Genomic DNA, 23,275 nt, shown 5'->3' on the forward strand with positions numbered 1-23,275 from the left:
TAACAGTTGTTTTAGCTATTCCAGTCTTTTTGTTTTTGCTTTTCCATATAAATTTTAGAATCATATTTTATATATCTACAAAAATCCTTGCTAAGATTTTAATAGTAATTGCACTAAACTTGTATATTAATTTGGAGAGAATTGACATCTTTAGTATGTTGACTCTTCTAATTTACAAACATGGTATGCCTCTCCATTTATTTATATGTTCTTTGATCTTTCATAAGAAATCTGTTGTTTTTAGCATACACACTTTGTTAGATTTACACCTAAATTTGTGTTTTTGTGATTGTAAGTGGTATTGTATAATTTTGGTGTTCACTGTAGTATATAAAAATGCAATGGTTCTTTTGTTTATCTTGTGTTTTGGTCCTCTAGTGCTGCTCTAATAGAAAATATCACAAATGGGTGGCTTCAACAAACAGGAGTTTATTCTCTTACAGTTCAGGAGGCTAGAAGTCCGAGTTCAAAGTGCCAGCTCTAGGGGCTGGGTAAAGATCCTTTGACCTTGGGCTTCAATTCTGCCTCTTACTCCCAGCCCACTGCAGCTGGAGGCTTCTTTTAACTCAGGCAGTTACTGCCTGTTGAGGCTGACAAACTCAAGTTTGACAAACACAATGACACAGTCCCAAGATTATCAAACAACATGGAAGGCCGCTAATTCAAGTCTCAAGAACAGTCTCAAGATAGGTAGGCAACAGGGCAGGCTGCTGAATGAAGACTTGGCTACATGCAGGTTCCAAGTGTGTCAAAAAGCTCAGAAACTTTTCTCAAACGTCTCCTTATCAACTGGAAGCAGGCTACATCCCTAAGACAGCTACTTAGCTGCTCCAGTAGATTCCACCACAGAGTTGATCACCAGGCTCATCATGGGGAATAACTACATCCAAATGGCCAGCCAATCAAAACCAGGCCCAGCCAAGTTGACACACAACTTAACTACCACATCTTGTGTCATGTAAATTTACTTATTAGTTCTAGAACTTTTTTGTTGATTCCTTGGAATGTTCTATAAAGATTATTATGTCATTTACAAATAGGGATAGTTTTTATATCTTTCTTTCTGATTTGGATGCTGTCTTGGTTATCTAATGCTGCTGTAACAGAAATACCACAGTGGGTGCTTCAATGGAGAGAAATTTATTTTCTCACAGTTTAGGAGAGTTTAGGAGGCTGGAAGTCCAAATTAAGGACACTGCTCTAGAAGAAGGCTCTTTCTGGGGGAAGATTTTTGTCTCTTTCAGCTTCTGGTCCTCAGTTTCTTGGTGATCTTCATGTGGCATCTATTTTCCCTGTTTGTTCTTGCTTCTGTGCCTAATCTGCTCCTTTTCTATCTCAAAAGTGATTGGTTTAAAACACACTCCATGATGATATGGCCTCATTAACATAAGAAAGAAAACCTTATTCCCAGATGGGATTACATACACATGTGTACTCACTGCCATTGAGTCAATTCCAATGCATAATGACCCCCTTTGTGTTTCTGAGGTGGTAAATCTTTACAGAAGTAGATTGCCCCATCTTGCTTCCTCAGAGTGGCTGATGGGTTTGAACCACCAACCTTCTGGTTGGCAGCCAAATGCCTTAGGCACTATGCCACCAGAACTTCTTACACGCATGTATGTTGTTATGTGCTGTCGAGTCAAACCCGACTCATAGCGACCCCTCCTTGGGTTTCTGAGACAGTATCACTACGGAAGTAGGATTGCCCAACCTTCCTTCCGAGGAGTGGCTGGTGGGTTTGAACCACCAGCCGTGTATAGAGGTTAGGATTTATAACACATATTTTTGGGAGATACACTTGAAACTGTAACAAATGCCTTTTATTTCCTTTCTCTTGACTTATTGCAGTGGCTGGAACCTTCAGTACTATGTTGAATAAGAGTAGTAAGAGTGGATGTCTTGCATTTTTCCTGATTTTAGGAGGAAAATATTTAGTCTTTCACCATTAACTCCAATTTTAGCTATAGGTTTTTTTTCTTTCTTTCTTTCTTTTTTAACAGATACTCTGTGAAATTGAGGAAGTTACTTTCTATTTCTATTTTTCTGAGTTTTTTTTTTTAATCACAAATGAGTGATGGATTTTGTCATGTGCTCTTTCTGTATTAATTTATATAATCATTTGAGTTTTCTTCTTTACCCGGTTAATATAGTAGATTACATTGGTTAATTTTCAAATATTGAACTAGATTTGCATTTAGGAAGCAAAAGTCCTATTACTTGACTTTATGTGCTTTATTCTTAGAGTCCAAGTCCCTTTCCTGCCTGAGGTCTCATAGCCCACCCTTCTTTAATCTCACTTGGTTAAATTTCTTTTCTTAGGAAGAGAAATGAAAACTCCAATCCTAGAAGAGTTCTGTGTATTGCTGGAAGGGGGTGGAAACCATTCCTTTACCCAAAGGTGCATACTCTGGTTGCTCTGAATTACTAGCTTTCCTTTAACTGCTTGGACCAATGATAGGGGAAGTGGGGATGGACAGTTTTATTATATTCTTGAAAAGATCTTTAACATGTTCAGGAAAAAAGAAGTTCCTGTGACACCCAGAGATTTATAAAACTTGTCAGTGGCACAGAGGAGTGGCTGGGGGATCATTTCTGTTTGGCCTGGCCTCGAAGACACAGGTTTTTTGCTTTTGACTGTTGAAGGCAAAACTCATGTTTGGTTCTCTCCTGTGGCCTGTCTTCCCTAGGTGTCTTCCTGAACTAAGTCTGCCTCCTTAATAACCTAAATGACACAGGGAATGTAATCTTGATGAGAAATAGTATGCATTTTGAATTCTCTAAAACAAGTTTGGGATCTTGGATCCATCTCTCACTAGCTGTATGATGTGGAGTTCATTCATTCCCTTAAAAACTGTGGTTTAGTGCCTGTTCTTGGCCAGCCACCATGCTGGCCTCCTGGAATACAGTAGTGTTATTGTTGTTAGGTACCATCAAGTTGTCTCTAACTCATAGCGACCCTGTGTACAGCAGAGCAAAACACTGCCAAGTCCTGTGCCAGCCCCACAATCCTTGCTGTACCTGAGCCTATCGTTGTGGCCACTGTGTCAATCTGTCTTGTTGAGGGCCTTCCCCTTTATCATTGATGCTCTACTTTACCAAGCATGATGTCCTTCTCGAGGGAATGGTCCCTTCTGACAACATGACCAAAGTAGGTGAGATGAAGTCTGGCCATTCTCATTTCCAGGGAGCATTCTGGCTGCATTTCTTCCAGAATAGATTTGTTAGTTCTTTTATCAGTACATGGTACTTTCAGTATCCTTTGCCAACACCACAACTCAAAAGCATCGACTCTTCTTCAGTCTTCCTTATTCATTGTCCAGTTCTCACATGCATATGAGGTGACTGAAAATACCATGGCTTGTGTCAGGCACACCTTAGTCTTCTAGGAGATATCTTTGCTCTTCAGCACTTGAAAAAGGCCTTTTGCAGCTGATTGGCCCAGTGCTATAAGTGATATCTTAACTGCTGCTTCCATTGGTGTTGATTATAGAACCAAGTAATATGAACTCTTTGACAACTTCAATGTTTTCTCCATTTATTGTGATGCTGCTTTTTGGTCCAGTTGTGAGGATTTTTTTTCTTTATATTGAGGTGTAATCTATACTGCAGACTATAGTCTTCAAGTAGTCCTCATTTTCAGCAAGCAAAGTTGTATCATCTGCATATCACAGGTTGTTAATGAGTCTTCCTCCAATCCTGATGCCATGTCCTTCTTCATATAGTCCAGCTTTTTAAATATTTGCTCAGCATATAGATTGAATAAGTATGGTGAAAGGATATAACCCTGACACACTTCCTTCTCGATTTTAAACCACACAGTGTCCCCTTGTTCTGTTTAAACCACAGCCTTCTGGTCTATGTACAGGTTCCACATGAGTACAATTAAGTGTTCTGGAATTCCCATTCTTCTCAATGTTGTCCATAATTTGTTATGATCCACACAGTTGAATGCTTTTGCATAGTCAATAAAACATAAATAAATATCTTTCTGGTGTTTTTTGCTTACAGCCAAGATCCATCTGACGTAACCAATGATATCCCTCATTCCATGTCCTCTTCTGACTCCAGCTTACATTTCTGGAAGTTCTCTGTCAATATACTGCTACAACCATTTTTTAATTATCTTCAGTAAGATTTCACTGGCATGCAATATTAATGATACTGTTCTATAATTTCCACACTCTGTGGGATCTCCTTTCTTTGGAATGGGCACAAATATGGATGTCTTCCAGTCAGGTGGCTATGTAGCTGTCTTCCAAATCTCTTGGCATATCCAAGTGAGTGCCTCCAGCATGGCATCCATTTGTTGAAACATCTCAATAGGTATTCCATCAATTCCTAGAGCCTTTTTCTTTTTTTTTTTTTTGTCAATTCCATCAGTGCAGTTTTGACTTATCCCTTCAATACCATTGGTTCTTGATCATATGCCACCTCCTGAAATGGATGAACATTGACCAATTTTTTTTGGTACTGTGACTTTGTGTATTCCTTCCATCTTCTTTTGATGCTTCCTGCATCATTCAATATTTTGCCCATAGAATCTTTCCGTATTGCAACTCAAGGCTTAAATTTTTTCTTCAGTTCTTTCAGCTTGAGAAATGCTGACTGTGTTATTCCTTTTTGGCTTTCTAACTCCATGTCTTTACATTTCATTACAGTAATTGATTTTGTCTTCTTGAGCTGCTCTTTGAAATCTTCTGTTCAACTCTTTTATCTTATTTCTTCCAGTTACTTTAGCTACTCACTGCTCAAGGGCAAGTTTCAGAGTCTCTTCTGACATCCATTTTGGCCTTTTCTTCCTTTCCTGTCTTTTTAATGACCTCTTGCTTTCTTCATGGATGATGCCCTTGATGTCATCCCACAATTCCTCTGGTTTTTGGTCATTGTTGTTCAATGCATCAAATCTATTCTTTAGATGGACTCTAAATTCTGAGGGATATATTCAAGGTTGTATTTGGGCTCTTGTGGACTTGTTTTATTTGTCTTCAACTTCAAATTGAACTTGCATATGAGCAGTTGATGGTCTGTTCCACAATCAGCTCCTGGCCTTGTTCTGGCTGAAGATATTGCGCTTCTCCATCACCTCTTTCCACAGACATTGTCAGTCTGATTCCTGGGTACTTCATCTGGCAAAGTCCACATGTATAGCCACCATTTGTGTTGCTCAAAAAAGGCATTAGCAATGAATAAGTCATTGGTCCTGCAAAATTCTATCATGCAATCTCCAGTGTTATTTCTTTCTCCAAGGCCAAATTTTCCCACTACTGGTGATTCTTCTTTGTTTCTAATTTCTTCATTCCAGTCACCAGTGATAATCAGCACATGTTGATTGCATGTTTGGTCAATTTCAGGGTGCAGAAGTTGATGAAAATCTTCAGTTTCCTCATCCTTGGCATTGGTGGTTGGTGCATAAATTTGAATAATAGTAGTAATAACTGGCCTTCCTTGTAGGCATATGGATGTTATCTTATCACTGACAGCATTGAACTTCAGGATAGATCTTGAAACATTCTTTGTGATGATGAATGCTATGCCATACCTCTTCAGTTTTTGATTTTCAGCATAAAAGATCATATGGTTGGCTGATTCAGAATGGCCAAAACTGGTCCATTTCAGCTCACTAATGCCTGTTGTTGTTGTTATGTGCTGTCGAGTTGGACCCGACTCATAGCGACCCCTCCTTGGGTTTCCGAGGTAGTATCACTATGGAAGTAGATTGCCCCATCTTCCTTCCGAGGAGTGGCTAGTGGGTTTGAACTGCAGCCTTCTGGTTAGCAGTCAAGTGCCTTCAATATTTATACATTCCTTTTCATTTTTGACAACTTCTAATTTCCTAGATTCATACTTCATGCATTTCATGTTTTGATTATTAATGGATGTTTGCAGCTGTTTTTTCTCTTTGAGTCATGCCACATCAGCAAATAAGGGTCCCCAAAGCTCTACTCTACCCACATCATTAATGTTAGCTCTACTTTGAGGAGGCAGCTCTTTCCTAGTCATATTTTGAGTGGCTTCTGATCTGAGGGGCTCATCTTCTGACACTGTTGGACAATGTTTCAGGGCTATTCATAAAGTTTTCCAGTAATATATTGGACACTGTTTCACTGCAATACATAAGGTTTTAACTGGCCAAATTTTTGAGAGGTGGATGGCCTCTTCCTTCTTCTGAGTCTGTTTTAGTCTGGAAGCTCTGCTGCAACCTGTCTACCATGAGTAACCCTGTTGGCATTTTAAACACCGGTGGCATAGCCTCCAGCCTCACAGCAACATGCAAGCCACCACAGTAAGACAAACTGACAGACAAGTTCATCCCTCTTCATCCCTTTTAGCTATTTCAAATTGCTCCACTTCCTGGTTGGCCTCCCCCCTTTACCTGTTCCTGCTGTACTGCTGGCTCCTGCTTCCTGCTTGGCATCTCCCAGTAGTGGGTGCCCTTAATTGCTCTCTTTTCTTCACTTTCTGGCTATTAGAACATCCAGTTGGCTTTCCTTTAAAAATATATCCATTAAACAAGACCCATACCTCATCCCATACACAAAAACAAACTCAAGTTGGATCAAAGACTTAAATGTAAAAGCCAAAACTATAAAATTCATCAAATATAAAATAGGAGCAAATCTAGAAGTCCTAATTTATGGCATAAATAGACTATCAAACATAATCCAGAATGCATAAGAGGTAGAAGAGAAGCTAGATGACTGGGACCTTTTAAAAATTAAATTCTTATGCACATTGAAAAACCTTGTCAAAAGGGTAAAAATAGAACCTACAGATTGGGAAAAAATATTTGCCTATGATATATCTGACAAACAACTTATCTCTAAAATCTATAGAAAACTTCAACACTTTAACACCAAAAGATAAACAACCCAATTCAAAAATGGGTAAAAGACTTAAACAGACACTTCACTAAAGATGATATGCTGGCAGCCAACAAACACATGAGGAATTGCTTATGATCTTTAGTCATTAAAGAGATGCAAATCAAAACAATGATGAAATATCTCACCCCAGCAATAATAGCAAAGTTCAACAGGACAGAAAATAACAAACACTGGCGAGGTTGTAGATAGATTGAAACTCTTACACAATGCTGGTGGGATTGTAAAATGGTACAACCATTGTGGCAAATGGTATGGCATTTCCTTAAAAAACTGAAAATAGAAATACCATTTGACCCAGTCATCCATTACTAGGAATATATCCTAAAGATGTGAGAGGAAGTACACAAACAGACATATTCACACCTATGTTCATCGCAGCACAATTCACTATAGCAAAGAGATGGAAACTACCTAAATGCTTGTCAGCAGATGAACAGATAACCAAATTATGGTACATTCACACAGTGGAATACTACATTAAAGAACAATGAAGATACACAAATCATCTCACAATGTGGATGAGCCTGGAGGACATTAAGCTGAGTGAAATAAGTCAATTGCAGAAGGATGAATATTGTATGAGCCCATTACTTTAAAAAGACAAGGAATGGTTTGCTTAAGAAAGGAAACTCACTTTGTAGGTTACCAGCATGAGAAGGGAAGAGAAAGGAATAATTTTTGGCTAGTTGGGGGCCACACACTGAGGTTGGCAAGGGGAGGCATGGTATGGAAAGAGTCTATGACCACCATGATAACATTGGGGAAAGCATGGACACCGAATTGTGCACATAAGATTCAGACGGCAGAGGCTAATACCAGTATATCTACAACACTGCATTACTATTAACACCAAACACCAGGCTACAGATAAACACATAAACATCTGAGAAGATCAGATGGGGGTCAGTGAATAGAGTTATGCTCTAGACCAAGGATAGATTCAGTTGAGTCTAATCTTGCACAGATACCAGTGATACAAAATATCCGCAATCCTTATAGAAACAACAGAAGACAGACAGAGAGCAATCCCTCACAGACACTGTGGGAGAAAGATCCATAGTATTGGGAGACACCAGACTTAACTGGCACAATAAAATACATAAAAATCTTGTCCCACAACTTACATTGATGAGTAGCAACTGGGATCTTAAAAAGAAAAAAAAAAAAAAGCTTTCTAGCGGCCATCTAAGATGCAGCTAATGGTCTCCTATCATTGGAAGGGAAGAAGAGTGCAGAAAACCCAAGATGTGCATTTGGAAGCAATCAGCCTTAGGACATGATGGACCTCCAGACTAGGAGAACTAGATGGTGCTCTGTAACCAATGCCAACCACTCAGGAAAGGATCAAAACTGGAGATCTGGATAGAGTGGGAGGAAAAATGTGAACAAAATCCAAAAACACAATAATGACCATAATTACTGGTCAAATGGAGTCTGGTGGGACCCCCAACACTATGGCCCTCGGATACAATTCAGGCCTGGAATAAAACTCACTCCCAGAGGCTGTCTCTCAGCCCAATAGTAAATAAGATGTACATGCAGACCACTTAACTCAGGGTGGTGCACCCACATACTCTGTGGAGATGCATCCCTTGGAGCAATCAACCAGGGTCACCAGAGGGGCAACATTTGCATAACTATGAAATGCATAATTATGCATAGTGCATAACTATGAGGGGCAGGGTGGGGTACTGGGAAGGGAGGGGAGGACAGTGGTTTAGGGTTGAGGATGGTAATTGGGGAGTGAAACCAAAATGTTGAATGTAAAATAAAACTCTGCTCTGTAAATCTGCACCTAAAGCACAAATATATATACATATACACACACATATATATATATATATATAATTATAATTTTACATTTATATATATTTATAATGACAAATATATATATTTGTCTTATATAAGACCCCTGAAGCACAAATATATATATCTCCATATCGGAGGTGCTCTTATCTATCACTCCCATGTTTTGCCCACTGTCATTGAGTAGATTTCAACTCCTACTGACCCCTACAGGAGATAAATCTTTATGGAAGTAGATTGCCCCAACTTCCTTCCACAGAATGCCTGGTGGGTTTGAACACCAGCCTTCTGGTTAGCAGTCAAATGCCTTAGGCACTACAACACCAGAGCTTGTTGTCTTTTGCCAAAACCATAAAAACCCCAAACTCACTGCCATCGAGTCAGATCTGACTCACAGAGACTCCTCTTTGGGTTTCTGAGGCAGTATCTCTACAGAAGTAGATTGCCCAACCTTCCTTCCGAGGAGTCGCTGGTGAGTTAGGCACTATGCCACTCAGGCTGTTATAATTTTGTTCTTCCTTCTAATCCTTTGCCCTGATTCATTATCTGTGCAATAGTTAGGGTGATCTTTTAAACACACATAAGATTATTATGCCCTTGCTTAATATTATCTAGTTACATCTAGGCATACTGAGAATAAAACCCCACTCCTTCACATTGTCCACTAGGACCTGTATGTTCTGATCTCTTGTTCCCACTTTGAATTCACAGCCACACTGCTCTTCTTTCTTCCTGAAAGTATCAAGCTTGTTCCACCTTGGTGTCATTATATCAGTTATGCTCTCTACCTAGGATACTTTTCCACAGAACTTTGAATGAGTGGTTCCTTCTTGTCATTCATGATTCAGTTCAAAGACTCTCACTCTCCTATTCCTCAAGTCACATTCTATGAATTAACTGTGTTTCTCCCTTCAAATTTAGCTCTTACCCATATTTGAAATTAGTAGAAACAAGATTCCTGCCCACCAGCCACTCCTCGGAAGGAAGGTTGGGCAAACTACTTTCGTAGTGATGTTGTTGTTGTTGTTGTTATGTGCCGTCGAGTCGGCCCCGACTCATAGCGACCCCTTCTTGGGTTTCCGAGGCAGTATCACTACGGAAGTAGGATTGCCCAACCTTCCTTCCAAGGAGTGGCTGGTGGGTTTGAACCGCCAGCCGTCTGGTTAGCAGGCAAGTGTCTTAGCCACTATGCTACCAGAGCTCCTGCCTCGGAAACTCAAGGAGTGGTCGCTATGAGTTGGGTCTGACTCGACAGCACATAACAGCACCAACAACATATTTGAAATTATCTTGATTATCTTATGTATCTATTAGATTGTGCTGCATAAGAGCAGGAATCTTGTTTCCCTCACTGCTATATGTATGTCCAGTGCCTAGAACAGCTTCCAGCACAGGGCAATATTTGTTGAGTAGAGTTGCTTGACTCTCTTGAGCTTCAATTTCTCACTTGTAACAAAGTATACTAATTGGATGTTAAAACCAGATTGTGTTTGGAGTTTGGTGAGATTATAAATGTATGTGAAGTATTTAATATAGTGTTTGGTTCACAGTACACCAATTATAGTTTGTTGTTTCATTATAAATGCTCATTTTACAACAGAAATGCTCCTTAGAAGCAAGGGATGAGGAGACTTTAACGTGCTAACTTTGGACATGTCATCAGGAAAGACTACTCTCTAGAAAAGGACATCATGTTTGGTCAAGTAGAGCAAAAATGAAAGAAACCCTCAATAAGATGGATTGACACAATAGCCACAACAATGAACTCAAACATGCCAACAATCATAAAGACAGCACAGGACTAGGCAACGTTTTGTTCTGTTACATGTAAAGTTGCCATTAGTCAGAGTGATGGCAATTAACAAGAGTGTTCACTTCCATTCTCCCATGCTACTCTAGTTCTTGTCCTTGGACTTAATCTATCCAGAATGTCATGAATATTTGCCAGTGACAGATGCCTACTGGTCAGATGCTTATAATTAAATCTTAACTTGGTTTTCTTTTCACTGTATTTCTCTGTACAGGTTCTGCAGCTGGGCTCAGACATCCTTCCCCAATACAAGCAAGAGGCACCAAAGACTCCTCCTCACATCATCTTACATTACTGTGTTTTTAAGACCACGTGGGATTGGATCATCTTGATTTTAACCTTCTACACAGCCATCTTGGTCCCTTACAATGTTTCTTTTAAAACCAGGCAGAACAATGTGGCCTGGCTGGTGGTGGATAGCATTGTAGATGTCATCTTCTTGGTGGACATTGTGCTGAATTTTCATACCACCTTTGTTGGACCAGCTGGGGAGGTGATTTCTGACCCCAAACTCATCCGTATGAACTACTTGAAGACGTGGTTTGTGATTGACCTTCTGTCCTGTTTGCCATATGATGTCATCAACGCTTTTGAGAACGTGGATGAGGTTAGTGCCTTTGTGGGTCACCCAGGGAAGATTGGTTTTGCTGATCAGATTCCACCACCACTGGAGGGGAGAGAGAGTCAGGTACATCCCTCAAATCTCAGACCTTGTTGTTATGTCTTTAAAGCTGAATTACTAAATGTGGGTGGTCAAAAGAAGATTAAATGGGTGGGAATGAGCATGATTGTTATGCAGAGCAGAGGGAGCATGCTATTTCTATCCTTTGGAACCTTTGGAGGTTCAGAGGCAATGCATGTCAGTGACCAGATGTGGAAATGACCACATGGGGTTCAAAAGAACCAGATGTCTGAGTGGCACAAGCTACTGGCTTGGGGTGGTGGGTTGCAGAAGCAGATATGCATTGTCACTGCACTAGTGAATCTTTCACTCAGAATACAATCACAGAATGGGTACCTATCGATCATTGATTTTCCAATTCTGTCATCTACCGTTGTCCTTTAGCTGTTTCATAGCTACCTAACTCCTGGCAACAGGGGTGCCATTTCTTCCCAAATTTACTTTTTTTAAAAAAAAAAAATGTTGGGGGGAAAAAAAAGGAATGGGTTGTTTCTTTGCTAAAATGAATTTTGGAGTGACAAATGGCTTTCAATTTTCCATAGTCTTCCCTTGCCTGGAATTACTGAGTTAGTCAGGTGCTTGTTGTAGTTACAAAGACTAATGATCGTTATTGGATTGTACTGTATTGAATTATTAATCCTGAGGGCAATGCAGGGAATTTAAAAGAAAGATAAATACCCTGTAAATGTGCCAGAATCAGGAGGAGTCCAAACAGTTCTTGTCTGATTGGATGCCTAGGGCATGTTGCAACAGGTTTAAGTCACTAGGAATGTTAATGTGACTTTCTTTTTTAAAAACAACAACAACAACAAACAACCAGGAGGTCAAGTCATCAGAAAGGAAATTGTCAGATTCTTATCTAGTTTAAGTGTTGAATTGTTCTTCCTTTACCCTAGCCCTAGTTGACACTCCAGGTGAATCAAGATAAGGCAGTTCATATGATAAATCTCTAGCCTCCTTCAGCAATGGCCCCTCATTGCCTCAGATTAGAGAAAACTTGCTTGCTGCCCTGAGTTGGATCTGACTCATAGTGACCCCTCCTTGGGTTTCTGAGGCAGTATCACTACAGAAGTAGATTGCCCAACCTTCCTTCTGAGGAGTGGCTGGTGGGTTTGGGTCCCAGATATCATAGTCTGACTGGGCCATTATCTGGGTGAGTAATCCAGTGAGCTGTAAGGAGGCTGAGTTGATGCAAGACACCCACTCAGGGCTAAAGGGCTAATGGGGCCCAGCCTTGAGATAGTTCAAAGGAACAATCTGCTCTTTGCTAGGAAAACAAGATCGGGCAATAACTTCCTGTCTTTTTTTTTTTTTTTTTAAGTTGTGCTTTAGGTGCAAGTTTACAGAGCAGAGTTTGTTTTGCATTCAACATTTCATGTACATTTAGTTTTACTCCCCGTTTACCGTCCTCAACCCTAATCTAGTCTTCTTCCATCCCTGGTAGTAATCCACGCCCCTGTGCACTCCTATATGTCCTGCGTTTCCTCCATATGAATGTTGCCCTCTGGTATTCCGTGGTCAATTGCTCCAAGGGATGTATTTCCATAGATTATGTGGGTGCGTCCCCCTGGGTTGTCTGCATGCACATCTTGTTTACTGTTGGGCTGACAGCCAGCCTCTGGGAGTGAGTTTTATTCCAAGCCCAGAATGTATCCCAGACTCCATCTGACCAGTAATTCTGGTCATTATTGAGTTTTTGGATTTTGTTCCACATTATCCTCCCACTGTATCCAGGATCTCCAGATTTGATCCTTTCTTGAGTGGTTGGCATTGGTAGCTGCACACTATCTAGTTCTTTTGGTTTTGAGGGCCTGATCGCTTCCAAATGCCCTTGTTTTTTTGCACTCTTCTTTGCTTTCAACTATAGGAGACCGTTAGCTGCATTTTATATGGCCACTTGAAAACAGAAAACAGACATAGAGTAATCCCTCACAGACAGCCAGACACTGTGGGAGAGAGAGCCAACAGATCTACTGACTCAGGACCATAGTACTGGGAGACACCAGACTCAACTGGCACAACAAAATACATAAAAGTCTTGTTCCTCATTCTACATTGGTGAGTAGCGACTCAGGTCTTAAAAACTTTCAAGCAGCCATCTAAGATGCTGCTAATAGCTTCGTGTCTTACTGGTGGCATAATGATGGCTCGCTGTCTTCAGATCAGTGCTCGTTGGTGAGGACGCCAGCCCCTTTCTCTGGGAGAACTGACCTACCTACCACTACTCTGTTTAGTGAAGAGTAGTTCTTCCTGCAAAATGCTGCTAAGTGTAGAGCTGAAGAGGGAGTTTGGGTGTTCAGATGCTCTAGACTTGGAATAACCCTTTGCTTTGAGTTATGTGCTGTGTTTTGTTGTTGTGTTGTTATGTGCCGTCAAGTTGGACTCGACTCATAGTGACCCCTCCTTGGAAGTAGATTGCCAACCTTCCTTCTGGTGCTGGGTTTTAATATACATTAAAATCCCAAAGACTAATTTTCTGAGTGGCTTGTGTTGTGTAGGGGGATTAAATGAGTTAACACTGATCATATCCAAGAGCAGAATCATCTGTAAAGTGAATGTTAGGATTCTTAAATGTGAATTTTAGTACATACTGGGGATGATATTTTTCTCTGTAAGCACATTTCTAGAAAATGTTATGTTAGTGAGGAAGATATGATCATTTTGGCTTAGGTAATTCCAATGAATTATCTCAACCTGAAAGAGCTCTTATACACATACGGGAAATTAAATTTAATTTAAAAAAACTATTTGAATTTTTTAAATAATCCATTTTCTATTTAAAGCAATAGGAGCTCTGATAGCATAATGCCTAAGGCACTTGACTGCTAACCAGAAGGCTGGCGGTTCAAATCCACCAGCCACTCCTCGGAAGGAAGATGGGGCAATCTACTTCTGTAGTGACTGCCTCAGAAACCCAAGGAGGGGTTGCTATGAGTTGGGCCCCACTCGACGGCACATAACAACAACAACAACATTTAAAGCAATGGCACTCAAATTTTGAAGATAAATAAAACAGTTCTTCAGTTCCCATAGGTTCTTATTAAAAATTGGCAGATCTATAAAGACATATATGAATGTGTCAGGATTACCTGTAGGTTAGTAGAATGAAGAGTTTCTCCTGAGGCACTGTATATTTGGGGTTGGAATTTTTTTTTTTTTTTGCCATTAATTATGAGTAGCTCTGATGTGGTTTCTGATTTCTAGATTCATAAAGTAGATTATGGGAGCTCTGGTGGCATAGTGCCTAAGGCTTTTGACTGTTAACCAGAAGGCTGGCAGTTCAAACTCACCAGCCACTCCTTGGAAGGAAGATGGGGCAATCTACTTCCATAGGGGTACCACCTCAGAAACCCAAGGAGGGGTTGCTATGAGTCGGATCTGACTCGATGGCAGTGAGTTTGTTTTTTGTTTTTTTAAGGGACTTAGGGAGCTGTGGTGGCACAGTGGGTAAAGCATTTGGCTGCCAATAAGGTCAGTGGTTCAAACCCACCAGCTGCTCTGAAGAAGGAAGATGAAGCAATCTACTTGCATAAATATTTATAGCCTTGGAAACCCAATGGGGGTCACTATGAGTCAGAATTGACTTGATGGCAGTGGGTATTGTTTCCTTGGTTTATTAAAGGGTTTTGTTACCAATTTTCTTCCATAAAGGTGTCATTTTATATTTAGTAATTCCTTTTACAGAGTTCAGGGGTAGCGCAAATAGTTAGTGTGCTCGACTACTAACTGAAGGTTGATGGTTCAAGTCCAATCAGAGGCTTCTTAGAAGAAAGCCTTGGTAATCTACATCCAAAAAACCCTATTGATCACAATTCTACTCTGACACCCACGGGATCTCCATGAGTTGGAATCAATGACAACTTTTTAAATTCCTTTTAAAGGACACCTGAAATAGTGCACTTTCATGGCAATTGTGGTAGTATGGAGAGACAACAATGTGAGGAAATGTGAGGAAAGTTTGACTCCTAATCCTCTTGTTATCATCTATTAAGGACAGCTGGGAACCTTGTGCATGTCATTTAGCATTTCTGGACCACAGTTTTCCTATCTACATCTTGAGGATAATATTTTGTTATCTGCCTGAAGGTAGGGCATTTGGGCAGTGGATAATTTTAAGGCCCTTGACTGATAACCAGAAGGCTGGCGGTTCAAACCCACCAGCCACTCCTCGGAAGGAAGATGGGACAATCTACTTCCGTAGAGACACTGCCTCAAAAACCCAAGGGAGGGGTCGCTATGAGTTGGGTCCGACTTGATGGCACATAACAACAACAACAACAACCAGCTGCAAGAGCTAAAGTATGGTGAGTCCTAAAATCTCTTTTGTGTTAGTTTCACCTCCAGAGGCTGACTGGAAAAACAAGAGATCAGCACTCTGATCTACCAGGAGTGAGGGTGGGAGGAAAGTGGGATGGAATGGGGACACTTGGCAGATGATCAGTAGATCTGTTGATGTCAAGCCCATAGAGGTTTTCTGGTTCAACTCTCTTAACTCACAAATAAGAAAATCTCAGAGAGAAAATGACTCACTGAAGAGTACTTAGCAAATCATATGGTCATAGTAATAATGAGTTTTCCTTTTCTTTTGACTATTCCTTATTCTTAATAGTGACAGATTTGATTAAAGGAATAAATGACTTGTTAAAGGACATAGATGAGTCAAAACTGAACAAGAAAATGATGTGGAATTGGTTCATTCCTTGGCTTGGTAGAATATAGTGGGGAAGTTGGTCACTGGGTTTGGGGAGGTAGGCAGCTAATTTCCCCAAGGCAACTCTGTTGGTGATGAGATGGTGGTTTAAGATGCTGAACTGAGGAAGTACTTACTGAGGGTTAGGCCCCGCACAATTTTCCAGGCACAGGCCTTTTGTTAAAAAGTCACCATTACATTAGTGGGAATAAAGGGCTGGTGGAGGTTAGAGGATGTGGGAGAAGCTCTGAAAGGCACCCCTATCTGTATCACCTGCACTGTTGTTAGTTGCTTCATTTTTAGAAGTAGATCACCAGGGCTTTCTTCCTCATCAGCCTTAGTCTGACAGCTCTGCTGAAATCTGTTCAGCATGATAGCAACAGGTAAACCTTCACTGACAGATGGCTGGGGCTGTGCATGAGATGCAGTGGCTGGGAATCGAATCCAGGTCTCTCACCTGGAAGGGCAAAATTCTACCACAGACCTGCCACTGCCTGCATAAAACCTGGATTAGGCTGGGGCAAAAGTTCCTCTAAAGGAGAATTCTGATTACTGTCTGACTCAAAGGGCTCACATGTACCACAGCCTCTCTTTTTATCCCACACTCTGTGGTAGAGCTGGTAATCTATAAAGTTGCAGCCCTCTGGTGGCTCGAGAACTCTAGGCTCTTTCTCTGAGAGAATGAGGGGAGAAATAAGAAATTTTTGTTTCACTTCTCATAAAAAATGCATGGAGTTGAATTACCTCTGGTGTCCTCCTACTTATGCCAGTGGAATTGTATGCCATTGAAGACCACAAAAGAAGAGGGATGGTTGGTGATAACTTTGCCATCTGTGTGCATGTGCGTGTGTATGTGCATGTGTATATTGAAAGTGGAGGACTCTTGAAGTGAAAGGGTTGACTCATACTAGGCTTAGATCAAGAAAAAATGGGCAATATCAGGGTTGTGCAATTGTCTTGTGAATTCAGCCCATCTCCATTATTTAAGCCACACAAATGATCCCTTTGGGCTCAACTTGCTTCACTTATGTAGATGGGCTACATTTGCGTCATTCTCCCATCTGTCCGTAATAATCAGTTTTGGAGGCTGTTGGGAATATGTTTGCACATTAGTTAAACTGATTAGAGGACAAAAGGTCTGGGAACTGACTGAATTAAAGCCTGGAATGGGTCTTTCAAAGCAAGAGCCAAGTGAATCTCTTTTAAGTGTTGGCTGATTATACTTTGTGGATTAAAGATGGAGTTATTATTCACAAACTTATTCACTCTCCTAAGAAAAACTGTTGTATGTTGCTATTGGAGTGTGCCAGTGCAAAGGGGATATTGGAGCCAATTGTGATATCTCCAAGGGTACCATAACTTGTTTCCTGGGGCTCTGAGGGGTTGAGAGCTTCCTTTACAACCACCTGCCCTGGCTTTGTTACCTCAGACAGCAGCATGACCAGCCAGTGCCCAGTGACACTGCTGACACTTGCCAAGGACCCTCACCCATAGGAGATACTCACACTATAGAGGAGTGTTGATAAGACAGTAACAGCACTAACAATAGCTTCCCTTTATCTACTGCTTTTAACTTTCCAAAATCCTTTCATATAGATTATAATTCTGTGCAGTAATGAGGAAACTGCACTGAACTGGGAGAAATGTGATTTATCCCCAGTTGTTACTCTGCCACTAAGCTGTGTGACTTTGTGTAAATCATTTCATCTCCTTGGACTTTGTTTATCTTAACTATGAGTCCATTCCATCTCTGACCTGTGTCTCTGCATGGTTATTATTCCTATTCTGCAGATGAGGGAAATGGGGTAGGCCATTCTTTTCCCTAATGGCAAGTTTTTTGGGGTGTTTTTTAGTTCTTATTGTGATTTGGATGAACGTTTACAGAGCAAATTCATTTTCCATATAGCAATGCATACACGTTCTTTTCATGACAGTGATTGCACTTCCCCCCAATATAACAACTCTTCCCACTTCCTCCTTGTAGTTACCACTTTCTTGTGTGCTTCCTTTCCATGCACTTCCACCCTCTCCCTAGCTGTTTCCTTGTGCAAACACTGCCTTTCTGTTCTCCCACGACTGATTGCTTCAAAGGGTGTATCTACCTGATGTAAATGTTCACCCCATATGCCTGTCTATTGTTTGGCTTGAAGCCTTCAGACCTGAAGGGTAACTGGGGGCCATAGTCTCAGGGGTATCACTGGGGTTTATCACAACAAAAAACCTGGTCTTTTTCATGATTTTGAGTTTTGTTCCACATTGTTTTCCCACTCTGTCCAGGATCTCCTGTACCAATCCCACTCTGAGTGGTTGGCAGTGGTAGCCAGGCACCATCTAGTTCTTTTGGTCTCATGGTCATATAGTTAGAGGATCACATGGTCTACCAGTCCCTTGGACTGATGGTTTGCATGTGTCTTTGGCTTTCTTTATTCTTCTAATGGCAGTTGTTTTGAAGTACTGATACTGGAACTGCTGAGTCTTGACTCCTAGACCTAAGCTTTTCTCTACAGGTTGTGCTGCTTCATCAGGGAATCTGGAGGCAGAATGACCCCTCTCATAAGAGTCCCCAGGAGTCATTTCCTGACACAGCCCCCTTCCCAGCCCTCACTTTGGTGGACCTCCCAGCTGAGGGGAGAGAGCTCAAGTGATCTTTCTGGGTGATCCTAACCTAAGGTAATCGGTACATGTGTGCAGGGCTGGAGGGCAAGGGTGGAGACTGGAAGTGACTCAGAGTCTGGTTGCCCACCTTGCTTCTCTGTCACTTGCAGGTGGGCTCACCCTTTCTTCCAGCTCACTATTACTAGCTCTTCCAGGCTTTCCTTACCACTGATGGCAAAAGCAAGTTGAACCCACTGGTATTGCTCATGTTAATTCATGGCTGTCAGTCTTTGCCTGTGGTTTCTTTGTGGATAGATAGATGCTGGTTCAGTTTTCATACAGGTGACTCCTCTGTTGTCCAGCTGGAAGTTGGTGGGAAGCTGTCTGCTGAAAGTCATAAAATTGATGAGGCTTGGGCTTTTCTTTCCCAGGGTCCTAGCAATGGCAAGGGACAGGCAATCTCAGTGACTTCTAATGGCAATTTAAAAAGACATTAGTACTGGATTCTAGTTCTAGATGCCTTTGAGTCAATTCTGACTACTGGTGACCCCATGTGTGTCAGGAAAGAACTATGTTCTACTGGGTTTTCAATGGCTGATTTTTCAGATGTAGATAGCCAGGCCTTTCCTTTGAGATTTGTCTGAGTAAACTCAAACTTCCAGCCTTTGGGTTAGCAGCTAATCACAATTAGAATCACAACCAGAATACACCCCAGTACTGAATATCCAAACCAAAACCCACTGCCCTTGAGTCAATTCTGACTGATAGCAACCCTGTAGACAGAATAGACCTGTCCCATAGGATTTTCCAAGGCTGTAAATCTTTAAGAAAGCAGATTGCCTTGTCTTTCTCCTGTGTAGTGGCTGGTAGGTGCAAACCTCTGATCTTTCAGTTAGCATCTGTGTGCTTTAACCACTGTGCCACCAGGGATCTTTAGTACTTAATAGCACTGGTCATTTAAGCATTGATCAGCACAGGTATCCTTCTGGGATTCATTCTTCCAAGGAACGTGGAGTGTGGTGAGGACGTGAGACACTGTGCTGCAGACTGACATGTCTTAATGACCTGTGGTCTCCCCTGAATAAAAATCAACAGCATTTAATACCAATAGTTGTGTCTGAAAATGCAAGGGACAGAAAAACTATTATAGTATCCTTACATTTTATGCTTTTTTCTTTGGCATTTCTAGTTTTTTGCTTGTGCTGAGTATTTCTACTATGAAATTATTTTTGTTATAAAAGGACCAAACCATGGTACAGGATATCCTGGCTAGAGTGGGAGAACAATGTGGAGCAAAACTCAAAATCATAAAAAAAGACCAGGTTTGGTGTGATAAGCCTGGTAAAACCCCTGAGACTAAGGGCCCTAGTTACCCTTCAGGTCTGAAACTGAACTCACTCCTGTGGTTTCCAGCCAAACAATAGACAGGCATAGGGGGTGAACATTTACATCAGGTAGATACACTCCTTGGAGCAAGCAATCAATTGGATCAATTGTGGGAGAACAGAAGGGCAGTGTTAGCACAGGGAGACAGCTGGTGGGGGGGAGGGGGAGAGTACAGGGGAGAGAAGGACACAGGGAATAGGTAATTATGGGGAGGAAGTGGGAAGAGAGCTGTTACATTGTGGGGAATTGCAATCAATGTCAGGAAACAAAATGTGTATGAACTGCTGTATGGAAAATGAATTTGCTCTGTAAACTTTCACCCAAATCACAATAATAATAATAATAATAATAATAATAATAATAATAAACCTGACACATTGTAGTTTCCATTCATGGATCTTGTTAGTGGCAGGAAGTGCTGCAGATGATGTATTTCTCTTTGCTGGTCCTAATTTGCTGGCATTGGCCATGGCTGGCTCCATCTCTTGCAAGGCTGAGTTTGATATCAGTAATGCTCTCAGTACTATCCTCGCTTCTATGCTGGCATGACTTTAAGCATTCTTGTCTCTCCCCTCTCACTTGGGAGGGGAATCCAGCATAGAATTTTCTCTCTTTCTTTTTTAAAAATTATTCTTCTTCCTTGACTTACACTCACAGTATGTGAAGGGTTGTGGAGGTTACATGCTCCTCGATCAAATAATAGGTGCTGAATACTACACAGACAACTACATCATGGTTATACTTGAGGTAAATGTGTATGCCTGGGGGAGTGGCAAGGGAAGGGAGCATTTTAACAGCAGGAAATTGATCCTAAGTGGCTTCCAGGAAGCAGTGATTTACTGTGAAACTGTGATTCCAGAAGCTATAAAAACAATATAAAACATAATAATGTTTTCAGATATACCAATAGCTTTGGACTTTGGAGCAAAATAGACACTGTCCATTGCCTCCCAGGTTCTCTGTTAACTCACCACCAGTTTTACTTGGTTAGTCTTATACACTGCTCCTTCTTTAAAGAAATCTTATTAACTTAGTTGATGGGTAGGTGATGGGATACAGTGAGGAGAGTCCCTGGCCTCAAGGTGCTGCCAGTCTAATGGGGCACACGGCTAACAGACAATGAGAAGTGCTGCTCTAGGAATCAGATCAGGTGGTAGAGCAAAGCAAATGGGAGCACTTAGTCTAATGAGGGAATCTGAGAGGGCTTTCTGGAGGAGATGACTAGGCATTGTATGGCAGAGTAAGGAGGACATTCCTGGCAGAGGAAAGAACATGGGCAAAGATGTGTTCTTAGGAGCAACCAAAGCATTCATTTTATCCAAAATGGAGAGTCAGGGGTGGGGAGGGAGGTGTGGTGAGAGAGGGAGGCAAGATCCAGGGATGAAGAATCACAGGGATCTTACCAAGGAATTAAAATTTTATCATGTGAACCAAAAGGAACTATCAAATTTTTAACTAGGGATGTGATGGGATCTGATTTGTTTGTGAAGGGCGACCAGGCAGCAGGAGTGAGGAAGAGTTAGGGAGTGGCATAAGTTCCCCACCTCCCCTCCCTGTTCTATGAACTTAATGCAGCTAGGGATGAACCGCTACACTGAAACCGCTCACATGCTCAGCTCTTTTCATCCTCTGTCCCTTGATCCTAGTGCCTGGCCAAACCCCACCCTGAGTGGACATAATTCTCTGCTTCCTCTGGGCTGTGCCCAAGTGCTTGAATGTGGCTGGAGAACACCAGCGCTCCAGAAACTGACCCTTGGTGCTACTTGGAGTCCTGATTGTGTTTCTCCAGGCAGTGCACTCTATGAAAAGACAAGCCTTTTATACCATCTCCTTTCCTGTCCTCAGTGGTACAAATGATTACAAGCTAGGCTACTAAGCAAAATGTTAGTGGTTAGGACCCATACAGAGGCCTCTCAAAAGAAATGCATGGTGATCTACTTTTGAAAGGTCATAGCCATGCAAACCCTATGGACCAAGTTCTACTGTGAAACGCATAGGGTCTCCATGAGCCAGAATTGATGTGATGTCAACTGGTAACCTCTCCTCAAAGTTCCAGCACCCTCCCTGCCTCTTACTCTCCCCTGATGCCTTGGTTCTTATTCACTGACAAAAGAGGGACAATAACCAGAGAATTCCCATATACTCCTATCACTAAATCTACTTTCTGTCTGCATCAATCCCATATGCTGTGCCTCCCCTTTTCCCTTAGAGGGTCAAGAGTCCCAGCACCTGTTAACTTGTGTGCTGAGCTCATTTCCTCTTACCTAGTCAAGGGCATCGCTTCTAAAGTTGTTTCAGCCCTTTCTGTATCATCACATTTTCCTTCCTTACCCAGAACCATAATAATATATCTCACCATTATAAACCTTCTTGACATCTCCCTCCTCCCCCAGCTACTACCCTCTTTATTGAGACACCCCTAAAAAGTTTTCCTATGCCCAGTATCTGTGCTTGTCTTCTCTCTCTTACATGTATACCAATCAGGCTTTCATCCTTGTCCCTCTGCTCCCCTCAAGGGTGTCAGTGACACTCACATAGTCAAATCCAGTGGTCAAATATCAGTCCTTATCATACTCCACTTGTCAGCGTATTGGACACAATAGCTGCTCACACAGAATAAAATCCACATCCCTTGTCCTGGCATATAGGGCACTCTGTGATCTGTCAATTGGCTGAAGAAACACTAGCCTGCCACTTGCTAGCTTCAGGATACATAGTGTTCTTACAATCTGGAATATTCTTCCCCTAAATGTCCACTTCCCTAGCTCCCTCACTTCGTTCAGGTGTCTACTCCATGTTACCTGATGAGAATGGCCTTCCTTGACCACCCTGCCTAGAATGGCATCTGATATATTCTTTGCTGTTATTGTTATTGTTTATCTCTTCTTAATACACTCATCTCTCCTCAATGCATTTTTTGAAAGTTTTAAAACATTTGATATATGAAATATGGTTAAATGTGGTAATATACATTAATCTTAGGTATATAGCTTGATACATTTTTTGAAATATATCCTCATACATAACCACTACTTAGGTCAAGAGAGAATTTTTCCAGCACCCTAGAAGTTTCTCTCATGATAAATCCCAGACAATATCCACTGTTCCCACTTGTTGTTAGGTGCCGTCAAGTCATTTCCGACTCATAGCGACCCCATGCACAGCAGAACGAAACACTGCCTGATCTGCGCCAGCTCCATGATCCCTGCTATACTTGAGCCCATCATTGCAGCCACCGCGTCAACCCATCTCATTGAAGGCCTCCGCCTCTTTCATCAACCCTCCACCTACCAAGCATGACATCCTTCTCCAGGGAATAGTCCCTTCTGACAACATGACCAAAATAGGTGAGACGAAGTCTGGCCATTCTTGCTTCCAAGGAGCATTTTGGGTGCACTTCCTCTGGGACAGATCTGTTA

The 23,275-nt window shown here is 41.5% G+C and overlaps 1 protein-coding gene across 1 annotated transcript in view; it reads left to right on the forward strand.

The window, feature by feature from the left end:
• The window catches only part of KCNH1 (potassium voltage-gated channel subfamily H member 1), a 705,904-nt gene that overhangs the window by 191,855 nt on the left and 490,774 nt on the right, over positions 1-23,275 (forward strand). Inside the window, exon 6 of the mRNA XM_007952936.2 lies at positions 10,718-11,110. Within this exon, the coding sequence (XP_007951127.1) occupies positions 10,718-11,110 (393 nt within the window). The remainder of the gene's footprint in view (positions 1-10,717; positions 11,111-23,275) is intronic.

This window comes from Orycteropus afer, unplaced genomic scaffold, assembly GCF_000298275.1.
Source record: "Orycteropus afer afer isolate SDZICR_OR568_19922 unplaced genomic scaffold, OryAfe1.0 scaffold00013, whole genome shotgun sequence".
Lineage (NCBI taxonomy): Eukaryota > Metazoa > Chordata > Mammalia > Tubulidentata > Orycteropodidae > Orycteropus > Orycteropus afer.